General features: G+C 45.5%; 1 protein-coding gene across 1 annotated transcript in view; it reads left to right on the forward strand.

Annotated features, from left to right (window-relative positions):
- The first annotated feature begins 1,074 nt into the window (after positions 1–1,074).
- LOC115094189 overlaps positions 1,075–21,191 on the forward strand; it is a 158,151-nt gene continuing 138,034 nt past the window's right edge. The window contains exon 1 of the mRNA XM_029606979.1: positions 1,075–1,762. Coding sequence (XP_029462839.1) covers positions 1,550–1,762 — 213 coding nt within the window. The 5' untranslated portion in view covers positions 1,075–1,549. The remainder of the gene's footprint in view (positions 1,763–21,191) is intronic.

A 21,191-nucleotide genomic window follows, 5' to 3' on the forward strand; every position in this document is an offset into this window, starting at 1 on the left:
CCTGGGATAAAATCACACATGGGGTGAAACAGTGCACTTACTTTTACCCGCACTAAGAGCTGGATTTACTAATGCCGCAAGGCATAGTGAATTCTATGGTAACGGGGGCAGGGGGGCGGTCCTGCGATAGCCGGCAGCGATCGCAGGACCTCTGCGGTGCCGGCGTCGCTGCCAGCGTCACACTGGCAGCGAAAACTAAGCGTACCTTTCGCTGTCAGCAAAGTCTTCGCGGCATCAGCCCCGGTGCTGCCCCCGACTCCTCCGCTTCCGGGGCTGACGCCGCCCCGACTCCGCCCCCATCTTGGTATCTCGTGCGATCCGCTTGGTAAACGACCCCCTAAGAGGGATAATTTTCGAAAGGCATTGTTATGTAGGCAAACATATTTACCTGCGTTTAAAGCTTTGAAATCTCCTCCTCTTTCCTATCAATACACATGCACACTTGCACACACTAAAATCACTTAAATCAAACGAAAGATTTTTCTGAGAAAGTCACAGTTACTGGGATGCTCCAGGCCTCCTCCTGGTTTAGGATCTTTCCTGAAAGCTAATTGGCTGTCACTTAATAAGCATAGAAAAGAGGTGGGTTTTAAACATTGCTCCTGGAGAGGCCCGGAATGCATCTTTTCCTTCCTAGCAACTGGTCTCCACAGCATTCTGTCTCCATAACAACAGCATCCTCTGGCAGTTGGTCCCGGGTACCTTCAAATCGAGGAGCACCAGCAGCTTCAGAAACACCCCCCCCCCCCCCAGAGACCCCTTTCTCCAAAATACACTAAACCCCTTTGTTTAGATCAGAAAACAATTTCCCAGCAGCAGAGATGAAATTGTATGTATTCATTTATTTATTGAGAATTAAAACAGAAAAATTCTAGTTCTGGAGATTGTAGTCCTAATTCTGCTAACTTGTAGGATTTTGCTCTGGAAGGATTTAAAAAAAAAAATGGCATAAATATGATTTTTAGGGCTTTGGATATTTAACAGATTTTTCCCCCCCCCCCTTTTTAAATGGGACCTGAAAACAGCAATTTTCAAAATAATTGTGTTCATCTTTTTAGTAAGATTTTTTAAGGAACTTGGAAATCTAAACAATTTTTAAGTTTAGGGATGCTGAACACATTTTGTTTCAGCAGGTTTACAATGTAATTTTTAAAGGGGCTTGGAAATCTTACAGCCTTTTCTCTCATGGGGTTTTACAATTTTAATTTTTTCATATTTTTCTTCTTCGAGGGAACTCAAAAACAGTATCCCACTAACATTTTCTTTCAAAACTCCTCTAAAAATCTTGTTGCAGTGGTGAGCTCTTTTTAAACATTTACATTTTGATTGGGCATTTAGCATTAGATTTAACTGTTTGGTTTATTCTACACTGAGGAAGACTGGAACTTTATTCTCAGTTACCACATTTTAGTACCAAAGGGCAAAATTTGATGGGGACATAGAGCCTCAATTTTATACCTGACTAAACTAAATTAGAAGGACTGATAATTTCAGTACATAGGTTATTTGGATTTGGCAGTCAAAAGAGATTGTAAAAGAAAAGAAAAAGATGGAGATACCGACCAATGGAGAAAAAAAAGAGAACAGAAAATGTAAGGCTGACCGTGAAGACTATCAGGAGCCAAAGGATGAGACAAGCACGATCCATATCCTGGGCCCGGAACAAAATGAGGAAAACATACTGGCTCATATCCTCATAGAGATGTTAACCAGCACTGCTAAGATGGTGCAAGTGACAGACGAGGCAGAGAAAGCAGCACAGGTAAAGTTCAAATGTGTTTTAGTGCAAAAATATCATGGGCCTGATTTTCAAAAGCAGTTACTTGCTTAAAATTAGGTTTTGTACATGTAAATGCACGTTACCCTTGTAATTGGGCTTTTGAAAATTGCTACAGTATATGCCATTGAATTTTCCACAGGATATTCACATGTAAGTGCACTTTAACAAGTACATTTTAAAAGGAGCGCTTGTGTGCCCATAAACACACGTATTGGGCACGTGAGCAAAAATATACTCAGTTTTATATCGTGTGAACAAGTACACACGTATCATTTAAAATATCCCTTCCACGCATGTGGAGCCTTTACAAGCTTACAAGTGACGGGGAGGGGAGAGGAAGAGAGAGAGAATCTGACTCTCTATATATCTCCCACTGTAAGAGGGGCATTTAACTCAGGGTGGGTTTTGGGGGGGCGATGTTACAAGGGTCTGGGAGATCAATGTAACTCTGCCACCCCCCCCAAAAAAACCCACCCTGTGTTGAAAGTGCCCCTCTTACAGTGGAAGATATATAGAGTGCCAGATTCTCTATCTCTCTCTCTCCCCTTCCCCTCATCAGGACCAGTAGTAAAGTTTCACAGGTTACATGGTGCATGTTGCTATGGTCAGCCTTGCAAAATTCTGGGGTTATGCACATAAGTCTTGGATCCATCCTGGAACACCCCTTTTCTGCCTCATTATTCTTGACATGCGCACAGGCATGTACACGCGTACTTCCTGGCTTCTTAAAATTCGTGTTGCTTGCGTGCAGCCCATATATGCATGTATGGGGCGCTTTTAAAATCTACCTTTATGCGTGGAAATGACTTTTTAATTTGCTACAATAATATGTTATATTTATACGCACAACTCCTTTGAAAATGACCTCTTAGGGAGATAATTTTGTAACAGTCTGCATAAGAAAGTTGGCAAGTATATGCATAATTACAGTTTTCAAAGAGAATTTTGGCATGTATGTTCACTTTGAAATTTATCTCACCCAAATTACCACCTACGCAGTTACCCCTGCTAAGTTTTCCGCAGGAAACTTTTGAGGACATTTCCGAAGATACTTTTGAAATCCAAACGTATCTGCAGAAGTCCAAACCCTTCCCCACCTCTGCCTGTGCTCTATCCAGATAAATTTATATGCATACAGGATATTCAGCCCTGTTTATCCACCCATCAGACAGATAATTTTATAACAAGCTGTTGCGGCCAGGCCCTTACCTCTTGATTCCCGGACCTGCTCCCGCCTCCGGAGTCCTGGTTTGCGGCCTGTTTGGCAGCGTCCCCGCTGGGGCAGCACCGCCGTGAAGGTGCCGGTGGACGCCCTGCTCCTAGGCGCGCGTGCCACTTGAGCGCCTTTGTAGCTCGTTTCCCGCCAGTGCTGACTCCGCCCAATTCCTGACGTCAGACGCCGCAGCCTTGATAAGCCGGCCGCAGCCATCCAGCCTTTGCCTTGCAACGGGTTTGCATTCTGGTTTCCTGTTGCGTTGCGCCCCGGAGTGACCCGCTTGGCTTCGTCGCTCCATTCCTGCTACAATACCTGCTTGGTTCCTGCCTGCCTGCTACAGTACCTGCTTGGTTCCTGCCTGCTTGTTACAGTACCTGCTCGGTTCCGTACTGCCTGCTACAGTACCTGCTTAGTTCCTGCCTGGTTCCAGTACCTGAGTCTTGCTACAATTCCTGCCTGGTTCCAGTACCTGAGTCTTGCTGCAGTTCCTGCCTGGTTCCAGTACCCGAGTCCTGCTACAGTCCCTGCCTGGTTCCAGAACCTGAACCCAGTTACAGTATCACTACTGTCCTAGTCTGGTTCCAGTTACTTGTCCTGATCCACAACCTGCCTAAGTCCCAGCAGCCGGGCCCCTACGGGCTCCTCCCGGGGGGGCTTCGGCTTCCAAGGGTGAAGCCACCTAAGTCCCAGTGGTTGGTCTCCTACGGGCTCCTCCCGGAGGAGCACCAGTTTCCAGGGTGAAGAGCATCTACGTCCCGCCTGAACATCTGCCTCCCGGCCTGCTATTCATCAGAGACATTGTCCATCTCTTCCTAGTCTCCAGCAGGTCGGTCCAAGGGTCCACTAAACTGAGACTCCCACAATACAAGCCACTTCCACAGGTAAAGAACCCTTTAACCTATGGAAATAAGCTTGAAAATTATCCTTTAGAAACAGTATTATTTGTGTTTTCTTCATGAAATGTCCTGTTTTGCAGCATCACGTTTCAAGTTCTTACTCATGTTGATATGTATAGGAGTGCCCTGAAGTTTAGTTCAAATAAGAATATCTGTCAGATATTTAGTTTTATTTATTTGACCAAGAATTGTTAGCAACAGTTCCACTAAGGAGGGTTTATTTACATTAGAAAATGTCTAAGAGGCAATCATACTATACATATCCTATAAAGATCTCACAGGTGATCTTCCAGGCGCATCTAGACATGCTGTCTGTGCATACAAAACACTTTCTGAATGCCAGAAGGAAATCCTGTTTGGCACAATGCAAGTATTCCGAAGGGCATTGGTAGTGATTGTGAGAGACTGAAATCATCCCCTATTTTACAAGAGAGGTTCATTCTGTTAAGAAATGTACAAAATCAACCCAATTGGAGACATTATCCTGGGTGATCTTTTTTTTTTTTTTTTTTTACCAAAGGAACTATGAACAAAACAAGAGTGGTAATACTCTGGAACATTTTGGCAGCAGAAATAGTTATGGCTGCAACACTAAATCATCTTAAAAGTAAACTGGTCAAGTTTTCAGAAGCAAAAGATATCAGTGTGGGTAGTATGATATGGTGACATACAAGGGAAAAGTGCTAAATCCAGCAATTCTAAGCCGATCTCTATATTTGGAGATTGAGAAGGCAGTTGTTCTTTTTCCTAACTGGTGCTGAGTTGGTTATAGATGTACAGTGGTTTTCACCTTCCCCTGGATTATCCTGTAGAGTGAGCTGCCAGGCAATCAGAAGGCTGGACTCAATGTTCCTCTGGCCTTCTTTCAATCTAACTATGGGCTTGATTTACCGGAAGGGAGGCCATGGTGAATAATTTAAATGCTATTCTAAAACTGGAAAAGTCACCTTGAGAAGCTGAATAGCAGTAGTAAATAAATGGGGGTTATTTTCAAATGCATTAGCGCATGGAAAATGCGATTTTCCACAGGTAAATGGGCTTTTTAAAAATGACCGTAGGAGTTGTATGTGTAAAAGTACACCTGGAAGCAAGCTGAAGTGTACTTCAAATAAGCATCCCTGGGGCCGGAGTTGAAGAGGATTCATTTAGGTGGGTACTTTTGATTTTTGAAAGTATACGTGTAAATGTTTGAGTAAACATTTATATCTATTCTCTAAAAAGTGTAACTGTGCACATCCCTGCCATGCTGAGGTTTGTGCGCTCCTGCAAATTTTCAAAGAAGACTTACTCATGTAAGTCCACTTTTAAAAATTCCTGCTTAAATCTGCGAGTACTTTGTAACACACGGACTTCAGCCCTAAGCATGCTGTTATAAAACTGGGCTCCATATGAGCATATAATGAGAAATAGTGAGACCTAATTTCTCTGAAGCATGGAATACATTATTGGTCTCATTAAAATGCATTTGAGACTCTGCCTTTTGCAGACATGCCAAGTCATTCCAATGGAAAAGCCGGAGAAAACACATAGCGCACACTCTCTGAATGATGACAGTGTGAACGAAGGTTACCAGATAGCTCCATGTCTATAAAGAGGTGAGCCACTTCTGGTTTTACTTTCACTGTATATGCTTATAGTTGCAATTTCTTAAGAAACAGGAACTACAAGTCCATACATGCAGTGGGCAGAAAACCAGGACTGGTTCAACATCTCCAGAGAGATATCTAGCTATATGGTAACCTTAGTGTGAATGAACGGCAAGAAGTAAAAAAATGTGGTCCATCCCTGCCTCATTTGCATACTGTCCAACACCTGTTTGGTCCAACTCTATAAGATATAAAGGGGAAAGATATCATCATCCAAGGCTTCTTACAGTTCCAAATAAAACCAACAAAAGCTTAGCAAGTGATAGGGCATTGTCAACTACTGGTATGCAAGGTCAGCATGTGTCCAAATATGCAGAAACAATTTTTGTCAACTTAGGACTCTTTATTCTCCTTCTCAGAATATCAGCTGCCTTGCCCATGAATGCCCTGGCAAAGCACACCTTTTTCTTTTATACATTATTCAATACTCAACCCCTACATAGCTGTCATGGGCTCACTCCTCACAAGTCGACAACACATCAGTCCAGGACAGAAAATCTAGGGGCAGTGAGCAATGGAGACTCATCTGCCACATTCAGGGATTCCGTCACTGTATTACCTACCATGCAGGACTCCAAGCAACCCATCCCCAGCAGTCATGTAATCATCCAAAGGAATTTTTCTTTCATAGATAGTAGTGCATAAACAGCACTACTGCCAGGGCCCTGAAACATTGCACACAATATCCATCATACATACTGGAAAAGAAAGCTTTATGCATGACTTCTGGTTTCTACTACTTCCATGGCCACAGCAAGGGCTACAAAATCCATCCCTTGCTGTGAAATCTCCCAGTCCCTATGGAATCATGGGAAACCAGGAGGGAGGGAGGGTGGCAGGCAGCTCCACCTTCCCCAGTTCCTCCAATTGATCCAGGCTAGCAGAAGGAAGAGGAAAGCAGCAGCTCCTTAGGCTGTATCTTTCTCCTCTGTGTTGGTGTTCAAATCACTTTTTGAACCGCTCACTATGGGGTTCTGCGCAAATAGGAATGTGCAAGTTGGGCTTCACCAAGAGAGAGGAGGGACATGAAGCATCATCATTCTCTTCCTCCTGCTGTTGGTCAGTCAGCCAACATGAGGGGAGGAAAGAATGGGAGATGAGGGGGAGGGGCAATAACTTTGCATATCTTTTATTAATTTTTTTTGGCAATTAATTTTGGATTTCCTTTTTTACTGCACATGAATATATAAAAATATAAAGCCTTTTTTTGGGTAGATGATTAGTCACGTGATGGTGCCTAGGGCTAGAAATGGTGAAATATTGTTTTTTCCAAATGTATTTCTATAAATTAATAAACATGAATTTAAAAAAGAAAAAGGATAAGAAAGGAGCTGGGAGTGGTGAAAGGGTTGGGGGGACAGAAAGGATCAGCTGGTACATAAGGATGCTGGGGGATAAAAGAGGGCTTAGCTAGAGGATAAAAAACATCTGGGAGTACTAGGGGGATCACCTGGAGGGTTGAGGAAGGGCTAGGTTGTGAAAGAGGGATTGAATAAGAGGTGGGTGAGAATCAGCAGGGTGAGAAGGGGGTCGCGCTAGAGGTGTGTTTGTGTGAGAGAGGAGATTGGCATCATGTGCATGTGTGTGAAAAGACAGGAATGGCACCAGGTATATGTATATGCCAAGGATGGGGTGTATGAGAGAGGGCACTCAGGATTGGTGGAGGATTTTGCAGTGGCTTACAATCAGGGCCTTTTAGGGATTCAATGAATCTCCCCAGCCCTATTGTTGCTGACTGGCCTGCTGCCATCAGAAGTAAAAAATTGGTGCAGGACTACACAGCTCAATAGAAAATAAATGGAGTACGGGGTCAGAGCTGCTGTGGGTGCTGGCGCAGGCCCTGCAGCTGCCTGCTTCTAAATGGCCCTCCTGTAACCAAGGAAAACTGGGTGAGGGGTGTAGAACTGCAGGGCCTGCCAGAGTTCATGCACTAGATTTGATTCTGCGCTGCATTCCTTTTTTTTTTTTTTAATTGTTTCTGTTACAGCTGCTGAAGCCCAGAGCAGCCATTAAAAGTGAGAGGGGGAAAACGGATATGGGACTGATGCTGTAGTGGTGGGAAAGATGCTGATAATGGAACATTAAGGATAGGGGTGGGAAAGATACCGGTAATTATGCGGGGGGAAGGGAGAAGGAAGAGAAGGTAATTATGTCAGGGCGATTGGGTGGTGGGGGGGGGGGGGGGGTGTGAGGGAATGGAAGGTCATGGTGTGCATTCACTGAATCCCCTATTTTGAATGTCACTGTTTGCCACTGATGCTGTAACCGTCTCTTTTTAGTCAGTAAGGAGGTCCAGACAACTGATCCGTAAAGATAGACTTTTATTGCCAGCAAGATGCAGCTAAGACAAAGGCTCAGTACAACTGCATGCCCCTCCCCTTCAGGAACAGACTCTTATGCACTTTACAGTTCTTATCTTTTACACATGCGTTCTAAGCATTGCTGAGCAAGCATATTCCGGCTGAAGGGGCTACTGACCCCCTCCCTAGACACCCTGGAACTTTCGTGAAACTTCTCCCAAGTTCTGCAGGAGAGGCTGCTGGGACTTGCAGTTCTGGAAAGGAATTCGCGAGTCTGCAGTAATACAGCCCATCACATAATACATCCATTGTTCTAATCTAGGTTACAGCAGTGAAAGCTTATCAGAGAATAAGAACAGCGAAGCCAAAAAAATGAAAATGTGCAATGTGCTGACAGAAAGTTTCTCAATGTCCTAATTACAGCTGTATTGCAGACTGTAAGTAAACCCGTCATGAAGCAGGGAATTCTGGTACATGAAGTCCTTTGTCAGGTTGAAGCGTTCAGACCCCTTCATTCCCCCCTTTGATACTTATCATTCTCTATGAAAAGTATCACACCATCACAACGCAACTGTGGAGCTGAAAGAAACAGAAACAAGAAAAATTAGCAATTTGAGTTCTCAGGGGGCCCTAATTTCCCAAACAGTCCGATGGTTTCTTCACGGGTTTGAGACGGATGGGCCCTATTGGCTCCACCCCCCTTTGTAGCCCGAACTTGTCATGTATGGGAAGATGGCCCAGGATAAAACATGAGGATGGTTAAACAGGTTCTATAGGCTCAGAGGAATACATGTACAGTGACAGAAGCTGCGTGGCTGTTTTGCGTTCAGCAATGTCCTTCATCACCCGACGAAGGCGGTTTGAGCAAGAAAGGAATAATTCAGGGTCCTAAAAGACAAAACAGAATTAAACTGGCTGGGATAACAAACAAGCTCTTAAATCCACCGATCATGGAAAACCAACCACGGAATCCATTGGTCCAGTCCCAAGCACTATTCCATTGCTGGACAGGGACGTGTGCCATCTTGACCATGCGATCAGTGATGTCTTGGATAACCTTGTTGTGGTCATCTACCTGTAAACAACAATTGGAGAGGTTAAATGTTCCACAAACCCTCCTTCCTGGGCCAGAGGATAATCTAAAACCAATCTATTCTGGTACACTGCAGTCATAATTTTGGTATTTTGTTTTGCCCAGAGTTTAAGAGCGAAAGCAGTCGTTGGTGATGAGCTCCAGGACTGCCTGAAGCCTGATGATTCGATGCAATTAATACTGCTTGGAAGGGTTCCCGAGTTGCCCCTTTTTGCTGCTTCATCTGCTCTCTGATTTCCTTGACAATAGGGTTTGATTTCCTGGTGTGTGCTTTGCAATGCATTACAGCCACCTTGCGAGGTAGCCAAACTGCGTCTAGTAATTCACGTACTTCTGATGCATTGTTCAATTGTTTTCCCTCTATAATGCTCCATGCACTTGAATTGTAAGGAAGGCATATTTAGAGTCTGTATAGATATTTACAGTTTTTCCTTCTGCCAACTGCAGAGCTCTTGTGAGCGCAATTAGTTCAGCTTTTTGCGCTGATGTCCCTGGGGGTAAGGGTTCGGCTTCAACAATGTCATCCTCGGAGACTACAGCATACCCAGCGACCCTGATTCCATTTATAACCTGGCTGCTTCCATCAGTGAATAAAGTCCAAGCTCCCTGCCAGGGTTGATCCCTCAGGTCTGGTCTACTGGAATGTATTGTAGTCATGACTTCTTCACAATCATGGGCAACTGGTTCAGGTGCCGGCATAAGAGTGGCCGGGTTCAAGTTTTTGCTGTCTTGTATTTGAATTTCAGGAGTTTCACATAACAGAGCTTGATACTTTACAAGACGTGAATTAGTCATCCATTTTGGCCCATGGGTCTCTGGTAGTCCTTGAATAGTAAGAGGAGTTGTTACTTGTAAAGTCTGTCCAAATGTTAGCTTAACAGCTTCGGGTATCAGTAAGCATGCAGCAGCAATGCTTCGAAGGCAACCAGGCCATCCTTTTGCAACATTGTCCATTCCTTTTGACAGATATGCAACAGGTCGTTCCCATGATCCTAAACTTTGAGTCAATACCCCAATGGCCATGCCTTTTTTCTCATCGACGAATAGATGGAATGGTTTCATCACATCTGGCAATCCTAAAGCAGGTGGTTCAATTAAGGCTTCTTTTAGTCGACGTAAGCTTGCCAGCTCGTTTCCTTCCCACTGGAAGGGTTGAGATTCTGCTTCCTTACCCCGCAACTTGTCGTACAGGGGTTGGGCCATAACAGCATAGTTAGCAATCCACAGCCTACAATATCCTGCAGCTCCCAGGAACGCCCGGAGCTCTTTCTTGCAAGTGGGTACAGGTTGATCTCTTATAGAACTGGTGCGAGAAATCCCCAGACATCGGGTTCCTCCACGTATTTGGAAGCCTAAATACTCTACTTCCAATTCACAGATTTGCGCTTTCTTTTTACTTGCACGATACCCTTTTGAGTACAACGTCTTTAGCAGCTGAAGAGTGGATACCGCACATTCGAGGTACGTCTCTCGAAACAACAGAAGGTCATCCACGTATTGTATGACTGGCCCATACTTTACTTGATACATCTTTAAATCTTTTGCCAGTTGCTCACCGAACAGCGTAGGTGAGTGCCTAAACCCTTTAGGCAACCTAGTCCATGTGTACTGCTGCTTTACTCCAGTATCTGCATTTTCCCATGTGAAAGCAAAAATCTTCTGACATTCCTCCGCCACCGGGACGGAGAAGAAGGCATCTTTGAGATCAATGACACTGTACCACTTTGATGCAGGAGAGACTTGAGCCAGGATTGAGTACGGATTTGGGACGAGGGCTACTAGATCTGCTACTTGACTATTCACTTTTCTTAAGTCTTGTACTGGTCGATAGTCATTTGATCCAGGCTTCTTTACTGGCAACAGAGGGGTGTTCCAAGCAGATCGGATTTGTCGGAGAATGCCCAAGTCGTACAGTCTCTGCAGATGTATCTGGATTCCTTGCCTGGCCATATATGGAATGGGGTATTGAGGTTGATTAATCACCTGTGCATTCTGTTTCATCTCTATCCATCAGTTGTCTTCGTTTTTGTTGAGGGGGGTGTTGTTTTCATATCGATGTTCGATGGTTCGTTCGACTATGGGAAGATGTAGTCTCCATTCTTCTTGGAGGGGATAGATGAGTATCACTGGATGGTCCCCGAAGGAGGCTTTAACTTCCCCTGTTGGTTGAAATCTCAATGTGGTCTGTAACTTACACAGCAGGTCTCGTCCGATAAGGGATACCATGGTCCCGCCTACTTGTATAGTTCATTCTTTCTGCAGAGGGGCAGTGAGTACCTGACCTGAGGCACCCACTATAGAAACAGTCTCTTTCGTCGGGGGGGCCAATTGGTGCAGTCATGACAGATCGTTGGCCTCTGAGTCCAACAGGCCCCTGATTTTTGTTGTGTTACCTCGTGGATCTCCACCAGAGGGTCAGTGGCGATTCTTCCCTCCCGGTCTCTTCAGGCTGTATGCTCCTTGTCGCCTCCCCCGCCATCTGCCAGTGGGGGTTTGTCCGATCTCCTTCCTCCTCGGCCCCTTTGTGTCGGTGCAGGTCCATTTTTGTCGTTAGTATTCACTGCAGGGCTCCCGTATTTCTTTTGCCATTCTTCACAGTCTCTCTTCCAATGGCCTTCATTTTTGCAGTACGCACACTGATTCTTTCCCAAAGGGGGGTCTTGTTCCCCCTCCTCTTCGCGGTCTGCCATTGTCTTGGCTCCTTCCCGTCCGAGTGTCCTCGAGAGCGGCGGCTAACAGTCACTTTCTCCTTCATATGTCTACTTGCTTCTCTCTTTTCTCTTCCACTTCTCTATTTCCACATACCTAGTCTGCTATAGCTTTTAACTGGCTGAGGCTCATGCCCTCAAAGCCTTCGGCCTTCTGCAGCTTCTTTCGGATGTCGGGTTTCTATTATTAAGTTCCTGGTTGCAGGGACGGGCCCTTTTCTTCTCTTCCTGATCCCTGTTCCCATACATCTCAAAATACGATGAAAAGATCACTGTCCATCTGGAAATTGAATAGGTGACCTGCGCCTGGAGGCAAGTCAGTTCTGACGAGGCTGAGAAGCTGCAAAACATTGCTTCCTTCTTACTTGTAAGTTTGGCATTGGGTTAATTCAATAAAGTCAACCTGGATCTGCAGGCTTTAGGTGTGCAGGAGTGATGATCAAACCCTTGGAAGCCTTGTACCAATTACATTGCAACCACTAAGAACATATGGTAATAGCCAGAGCCCAGCCCCCACCAGTGGTAAAAGAACATAATTGCAATATATATATATGTGTAGGGGGGGGGCCACCACTTTATCATTTGGGCCGACTCATATTTGCTCTTGTTCCTAATCTTGCATAGTGGCCCCTTCTCTTGCCCACAACTTCCAATAATCCTTAACTTGCGCCTGCCACTGAATCAAAATTTTTAATATTAAGTCTTTGTTTTCTCCGGTTTTTTTTTTTACAAACGGCATCCTGTAATTCCCACAGTCAGAACTGCAGCTGTCTTATCTTGCCGCTTGCTATGCTCTGTATATTTAACAAAGCTTTAACAAAGGTCCCATTCTTAATCATTTCTCCTCTAATTTTCCCAGAGACAGCTTCAAAATAAACTGCGTCAGCAAAAGAGAGTTCATACTTTATCATGCGTTCCAATGTAACTTTTAAATAACAGATAATATATAGGAGACAAGTAAGAACAATAATTAACATGGTATTAGAGAATAGAAAGATAAGCATAGGGAGGACACTGGGATAGAAGATATGAGAAAACTAAAACTTCTGATTAGCAATGCCAGCATGAAACGCACAGCCATATTGAATGCCTACGCACTACGTACTGACGCGCAGTGGGACGCACCACCATTCCACTTTGTACTGTAACAATTAATTTGCTGCTATAAAATGTCTTAAAAATAGCCTGCATCATAAGGCACTAAATGATTTGTAAGGGACCCTTGGTTCTGGTATTTCTTTGCAAGTAGCAATCCTTTGTCAGATTACAGACAGTTTTAGCAAGGACCTTGGAGAGTAAATTTAATCAGCAGAAACTCGGAGCTACAAAAACTTCAACTTCTGTGAAACAGCCACAATTCTATCTTTATTCACATACGCACACCATCAACTAACTTTCAATAATGTTCTGTTAAAACAAACGAAACAATTTTTCTCTCTCTTTGTCTTCATTACCCAGGCTAGCCCAATGTCCTTTTTTTTTTTTTTTTTTTTTCTTCTTTCTCTCTTCTCTCTCTGGCTCGATCCCCTCCTCTCTCCTGTAATTATCTCTGCTGTTAACCCTTAACTGCCATCAAGTTCTAAACTTCAACACCAGTAAATGCATTCTTCAGCAATCAAATCAGTATTTTAACTTAACACTGTAAATTAATTAGTTGTATAGTAGTCTTGTGCAGCATCTGTAAACCAAAACTCTTCTTATTAGGGTTTAAAACAATTAAAAAAAATCCCTGGTACATGTGCTTGCAATTCACAGATAGCAGTTACATACATTACAATCCTTAATTAATAATTTGAAAACCCAAACGTACCAGAGAAATGTTATAGGGGTTAAACTGTCCCGCTGAGAAGCAGTCTCTGCCCAGCCAAATTAGTTAACTGTCAAGCTCCCAGCAGCAGCAGCTAACTGCCGTTGTTCAGCACACATATACAGATAAGTAATTCACAATCACTTTTAATAAATTTTCCTTAAGTAAAAATAGTCTGCATCACCAGAGTAGATCAAACACAGTAGAATTTTTTTTTTTACAAGTACCTTACAGACAGACAGACACTGGGGACTTCCGGTTCCCCATTTTGCGTACTTGAGTTACCATTAAGAGGGCGGCTCCCTCTACTAACTTCTTTGCCCACGACGGAGGATTTTCAATAACTGCAATCCAAGCAGTTATGTACGGTATATCCTTAGGGCAACCCGGATTCCCTTCTTCACTAACTATTTTCTGGACCCTCGTGGCCGTTTGGAAATCGAAAGTTCCTACCGGAGGCCAATTTACACACAAACTGGGCCACCTATGGGTGCATCGTTGAATCATTCCGGGTTTAGTACATTTATGTCTATCGAACACTTCCCTATAGTGTTCCGTCATGATTTTTAATGGAGTAGAACCGCCCCCTCCCATTAGGATAGAATCACAGACAAAGGAGGGAAGGGAAGACGGATAGGTAAGGGGTCCGTATCCGTCAGACACAAAAGGGTCACAATCGCCCCGACTAGAACGCGGTCAGCCCGGCCTAGAACTGCGAGGCCATTCACTCTCTTTCACACAACAAGAAACCTATTCCCACTATCGTATACGTTACTTCTTTTTCCTCTTTTTATGCGCGTGGCTTTCGGAATGCAATTCCTACCAAACCACCGCTTGGGGTGTGATCAAAGCCCCCTCGGTCCCCTCACGGATGGACCGGTTATTTGCTACTCTTTTAGCTATTCTTCACTTTTCCCATCATTCCCATAATACTCGCCTGCAGGGTTCTTCCGATCGTCACGAAAGCCTTCTTCCCAGATCACCAGCCCAAAGGTCTCAGAGGATCTCCGTGGAATGACCCCCTCAGATACCTGATCACTGAACTCAGCGGTGGCCACTCACCAGGCAAGTCTGGGGGATCACTCCGCCACAAAATCCCCTGGACCAACTGGGGGGCTAAAATAGCGTCCCCGGTACCTCCTGGCTGAGGCTCGCCAAATGTAACCGTCTCTTTTTAGTCAGTAAGGAGGTCCAGACAACTGATCCGTAAAGATAGACTTTTATTGCCAGCAAGATGCAGCTAAGACAAAGGCTCAGTACAACTGCATGCCCCTCCCCTTCAGGAACAGACTCTTATGCACTTTACAGTTCTTATCTTTTACACATGCGTTCTAAGCATTGCTGAGCAAGCATATTCCGGCTGAAGGGGCTACTGACCCCCTCCCTAGACACCCTGGAACTTTCGTGAAACTTCTCCCAAGTTCTGCAGGAGAGGCTGCTGGGACTTGCAGTTCTGGAAAGGAATTCGCGAGTCTGCAGTAATACAGCCCATCACATAATACATCCATTGTTCTAATCTAGGTTACAGCAGTGAAAGCTTATCAGAGAATAAGAACAGCGAAGCCAAAAAAATGAAAATGTGCAATGTGCTGACAGAAAGTTTCTCAATGTCCTAATTACAGCTGTATTGCAGACTGTAAGTAAACCCGTCATGAAGCAGGGAATTCTGGTACATGAAGTCCTTTGTCAGGTTGAAGCGTTCAGACCCCTTCAATGCTGCTTAGTCCAGGTTCTGAATAACTCATACTCGCTGCATATGTTTCTGTTCTTTGCATGGTATCTGTGTGCTGTGGCATCCTTTTATTTTACTACTTTGGATGTAGCCTCTTTTATTTACATCAAAGGTATAAATCAGACACAAGAAGCAAACTTTTTTCAGAGGAAAGAATGCTCTGGAACACTGGCCCCATTATTTTTACTTTAACTTGGAATGAATGTGTAGGGTGTATGGGTGTCTTGTGCTGATGTTATATGATGCAAGCGTTAATATATGTTGTGCTTGTTAAAATGGTTGTGAGTACCTTTGAGATTTTTCTAGTAATGATTATTTTATATTATTATTTAAATAACTTTTGCTTACAATTCTATAAATAAAAAAAATGGTTTGTGTATAACCAAAAAAATGTATTTTAGCTTAATGGATATCAAGGGAACTTCCTACTTTTCAATTTTAGATGGCAGAATTAAAAGAGTTGCTACATCTGGACTACAAAACTTGGACATTGAAGTCTTAGACCCCATCTGATTCATTTCAGAAAATATAGTGTACTTTCATTAGCAGTCTACCAAGAGAAGTGCAATCTAAATGTTCATGATCTAACATGTGCTGAACACATAACAAGGACAGTAACAATCATCATCACTACTTATGAGAGCTTGTTGGTGGGGGTGGGGGGAGTTTAAGATTTCAAGTTTTCTATTATGCATTTTGTATTGTAATGACACTGGTGTATGTTGACTGGAAAATGCAATAAAGATATATACTGTATACAAAAAAAAAGTTATTTTTCTCTCTCATACATGCTTTCTATTTTTTTTCAGAGATTTATAGATACCACTGTATTGTTTTTTGGTTAAAGCTTGGTGGTAAGCTTTAACATGGGATCTGGAATGTTTGTCTGCCCAGGATGGTAGAGAACAATGAAGAAAAATGAATTGACTTGCATAAGATGTGATATCCTATAAGCGGTCAAGCTTTTTTTATGACTGGCAGCTGTGATATTTTCTTGCATTGTGGACATGAATTACTGGCAGACTGAAGTACCTGAAGTACCTGGCCACCCAATGTAACATGGGTGCCAGGCTCAACCTCGGATGACTCTCAAGAGGGGGTAGGGGAAGCGAGAGTGTTTGTCAGCGTGAGCTGACAATTAGGGTAGAGAGCTGGCGGGAAAATTAAAAAGAAACAAGGGGTTGTTTTCAGACCTGATTAGCTTTGGTTCTAGGACATCAGGGAAAAGGGAAGGAGTTTGGGGGGGTTTGTGAGGCAACAGGTTGAGTGGTTCTCTTGCCTGTTTCCTTTCTGCGAGCTGCATAGTTTGGCCTCAGAAGTTTGAGGGATTTTTGGTAGGCCGGTGGGCGATGTTTTCAGTGTGGCTCAGTTTTTCTTCTGGTCATGGAATCAGAGGAGGAGGAGGCGGCTGCTGTAACTGACAGTAAGCTGTGTGAGGAAAGAGGACCCGCATTCCTGTTGGTCATGGGAGATCATGTCATTGGCAACCTAGAGCAATTGGGGCCTTTGATGATGGAAACTGAAGTGGTGAGTGGCGCTGAGTTAGGAGGGATTTTGCCTGCTATGGAGCTGTTGGTAGTCAATGGGGTTGTGGGCAGTAGTAACGCTGAGGTGGGTTTGTTGACTGCTAGTGTTGGCAGGGAAGGAGCGGGCCTTTGTTTGGAAGAGTGGTTCGAGCGCACCCAATCGGCATATCCTGCTAACGTGCTTGGGGCCAGTGCCTTGATGCTTGTTTCCTCCCGGGGGGGAGGGGTGTTGCAGCAGGTCTTAGGCCCACTAGTGAGGCCATGACATCACGTCATCGTGGCGGTGCTGGGTCTGGGGAGACAAGGAGGGTCGGAACAGTTTGTGGACACAGGTGGTATGGGTGTAGTGCCCGGTAGAGGAAGTTTAGGTGGTGCTGCTTTGTGGGGTCAGTACTAGAGCAAGCAGAGACTTTCTGTTTGGTGGGACCTGACAGTGTGAATTTTGAAGCTGGGAGCCTTAGAGCGGTTGAGAGGGGGCGCAGTGTGCAGGATGGGGTGGCCAGGTATAGTGGTGAAGCTGCATATTATCTTGGGGGATTTCCAAGGACTGGGGGATGGGCATGTTTGAGCAGGAGGGTGGTATGCATTGTACTTTTAGAGGCTCGGGGCCACAATTCCCTATGGGTCCAGAGAGCAGTGTTGGTCCTTGGTTTGGGGCCGGGTATCCAAACAGATTTCATCCTCCTGGGATGGGCAGTTGGAGCCATCAGCTGGGTTTTTGGCAATCGGGCTGGGGCATGGAGGGTATGGATATGGGATTGGTGTTCGGTACCTGGTCTTTTTCCGGGGGGAGTTGGCTATCCTGGAGGGGCATGTCTAGCTGGTGGTATGGGTGCAGTGGTTGGGTTTGCTGGCCCCTCTGCTTCATCTGTGTTTCTTCATTCATAGGAGTCTGTCTCATAGGGGACAATTTATGGTCCTGGTATTTCAGATCAGGAAGGATGGAGAGTGACCCAGAGCTAGCTGAGGTAAGCAGGTTGCAAGTCCCAAATCAGGCTGTGGAAAGCGCTGATTAACTTGTGGTGCAGTAGGATGAGTCTGCGATTGAAAGTGGTTCAGGAGTCAGGGGAATGTTAGCACAGCCTGTGTTGCTTTGACAGTAGAGGTTTCAGTGGCGGGAGCTGTAGAAGTTGAGGGTTCAACTGATGCTGAGGATAAATCGGGGGAGGTTCCTAAGTCTCAAAGTCATAGCAAGTTCAGGCATAGGCAGAAGCGAGATACCGTAGGTCTAGTTCGTCAGATTCTTTGATATATCGATATATTTAAATTGCTGGAGGGAAGACGGGGGCATAGGAAAGAGAGAAATAAGAAGAGAGATAATGAAAAGAAGAAAAAGAAAATGGTACCTCATACTATTTTGAATTGGATTCTGTGTTTCTTGCGTTTAGCAAGCATTGTCAAGCATCACAATCTTTTGCAATATGGACCTTTATTGGCATATGCAGATGCCATTTTAGCGGCCAGCAAGGATTATGAAGGTTGGGCATGGCTCAATTATGATGACTGTTTTCGTGACAGGATGGAGGAGAATAAATTTATGCCCTGGGCACACAAGATGTGGGTTTGAGGTTAATACAGATGACTAATAAGGCTCCAGGTGCATCTGGAGTGGGCGTTTGGGGGATTGCTGGTGGGTCAGGTTCTTTCATGGGGGAGCCGCACTTGGTGGCGCAGCAAGAAATAGTTCAGGATTGCTTGATGTCTGTTGCTTGATATAACAGATCAGTTTGCGACTTCCCAGATTGCAAGTTCATGCATTTGTGCTCGAATTGCTGGCCAATCATCTAGCCACTAAGGGGCGGATTTTCAGAGCCCTGCTCGCCTAAATCCGCCCAAAACCGGGCGGATTTAGGCGAGCAGGGCCCTGCGCGCCAGTGAGCCTATTTTACATAGGCCTACCGGCGCGCGCAGAGCCCCGGGACTCGCGTAAGTCCCGGGGTTCTCCGAGGGAGGCGTGTCGGGGGCATGTCGGGGGGCGGGCCCGGTCGTCGCGGCATTTCGGGGGCATGTCGGCAGCGTTTGGGAGGCGGGTACGGGGGCGTGGCTACGGCCCGGGGCGGTCCGGGGGCGTGGCCACGCCCTCCGTACCCGCCCCCAGGTCGCGGCCCGGCGCACAGGAGGCCCGCTGGCGCGCGGGGATTTACTTCTCCCTCCGGGAGGCGTAAATCCCCGGAGAAAGGTAAGGGGGGGGTGTAGACAGGGCCGGGCGGGTGGGTTAGGTAGAGGAAGGGAGGGGAAGGTGAGGGGAGGGCGTTAGAAGATTCCCTCCAAGGCCGCTCCGATTTCGGAGCGGCCTTGGAGGGAACGGGGGTAGGCTGCACGGCTCGGCGCGCGCCGGCTATACAGAATTCATAGCCTTGCGCGCGCCGATCCAGGATTTTAGTGGATACGCGCGGCTCCGCGCATATCTACTAAAATCCAGCGTACTTTTGCTTGCGCCTGATGTGCCAGCAAAAGTACGCCTATTCGCGTTTTTTGAAAATCTACCCCTAAGTGTCCAAAGGGGGGCAGGTGGAGATACTTCAGGAGAGCCCTCGGCTGGTGGGACTGCAAAATAAATTGCTCGAGAGGGCTCCCACTCCCATTACGGTCAATGCATTGCTTCCATGGTTGCAGATGTATCCCAAGGCTGATGTGGCGCTCATTTTGTTCAATGGTTTTCTTTAGGTTTTAGAATTCCTTATGTGGGACCCAGGGGGCTGGGTGGTGGTGAAAATTATCCATCTGTGCATAAATTGGTTGGTGTGGTATGGATGAAATTGCAGGTTGAGATGGAGTTAGGTAGACTTGCTAGGCCTTTTGTGGAGCCTCCTTTTCTAGAGATAATTTTATCCCCTCTGGCGGTGGTTCCCAAGAAGGAGCCAGGCAAATTCAGGTTGATCTATAATTTGTCCTTTCCTGATGGGCATTCGGGATTTATGTACCATGCACTAGGGATGTGAATCGGGCTTCGGATGATTGAAAATATTGTCGATATTTTCAAAATCGTCAGAAATCGGGGGCTCCCCCAAAACGATAGGAAAACCCCACGATATTGATCGTGGGGGTTCTCTTATCGTTTTGGGGGAGGGCGGGAAAAACGGCACACAAAAATAACCCCTAAACCCACCCCGACCCTTTAAAACTAATCCCTTTGCTTCCCCCACCCTCCCGACCCCCCCAAAAACATTTTACAGGTACCTGGTGGTCCAGTGGGGGTCCCGGGAGCGATCTCCCGCTCTCGGGCCGTCGGCTGCCACTAATCAAAATGGCGCCGATGGCCCTTTGCCCTTACCATGTGACAGGGTATCCGTGCCATTGGCTGGCCCCTGTCACATGGCAGGAGCACTGGATGGCCGGCGCCATCTTTAAAAATGGCGCGGGCCATCCACGGATACCCTGTCACATGGTAAGGGCAAAGGGCCATCGGCGCCATTTTGATTGGGTGGCTGCCGACGGCCCGAGAGCGGGAGATCGCTCCCGGGACCCCCACTGGACCACCAGGTACCTGTAAAATGTTTTGGGGGGGGGGGTGTTGGGAGGGTGGGGGAAGCAAAGGGATTAGTTTTAAAGGGTCGGGGTGGGTTTTTTGTTTATCGGCTCGGGCGCAGCCGATAAACAAAACCGCGATCGGGCCCAATGAAAAAACCCACATGTTAATCGAAACCGGAATCCGAACCGATTCCGGTTCCGATTCACATCTCTACCATGCACTATGCGACTTTTAAATTGGCAGTGTGTGGTTGTGGTTGTGGTTGGGGGTCTCTAATGGCCAAGGTGGAATTCGAGTCTGCTTTTTGGCTGTTGTCAATTCATCCAGACTGCTTTCCTTTGTTGGGATTTTGATTTGGGGGTGCTACTATAAGTGTATACCGATGGGTTGTTCTATTGCGTGCGCTTATTTTGAGATGTTTAGACCTTTGTACACTGGGTGGTTGAACAAGAATCAGGAACATTAAATATTGTGCAATATCTGCATGACTTTCTCTTTGTGGGGCAAAAGGATTCGAGCACATGTTTGGAGATTATGCATTGTTTCAGGAGGGTTGCTTCAGTTTTCGGGATACCAATTGTGGAAGAAAAGACGAAGGGTCCCTGTAAATGCTTGGTATTTTTTGGAATTGAGTTAGATTCTGTTAAAATGCTGTCTCATTTGCCTATGGATAAGGTGCTTAAGATGAGGGAATTGTAGGGAGGGGTCTGTTTTGCAAAAAAAGGACTGCAACAAATGCAATCCTTACTTGGAAATTTAAACTTTGCCTATCAGGTTATTACCATGGGCAGAATGTTTTTCTGAAGATTGTCAGTGGCCATATCAGGTGTGAAGAAGGGGAATCATTGAATTCAGGTCACTTGGCGGATCCAGGAGGATTTGGTTGTTTGGGATTGGTTCTTGGTGGAGTTCAATGGGGTATCCTTGTGGCAGCCGAGTGCTTTGTTCAACCATGATCTAGAGCTATTTACAGATGCAGATCCACTAGGAATATCACCTTCTTGGAGTTATTTCA

This window comes from Rhinatrema bivittatum, chromosome 6 (assembly GCF_901001135.1).
Source record: "Rhinatrema bivittatum chromosome 6, aRhiBiv1.1, whole genome shotgun sequence".
In the NCBI taxonomy this organism is placed as follows: Eukaryota; Metazoa; Chordata; class Amphibia; order Gymnophiona; family Rhinatrematidae; genus Rhinatrema; species Rhinatrema bivittatum.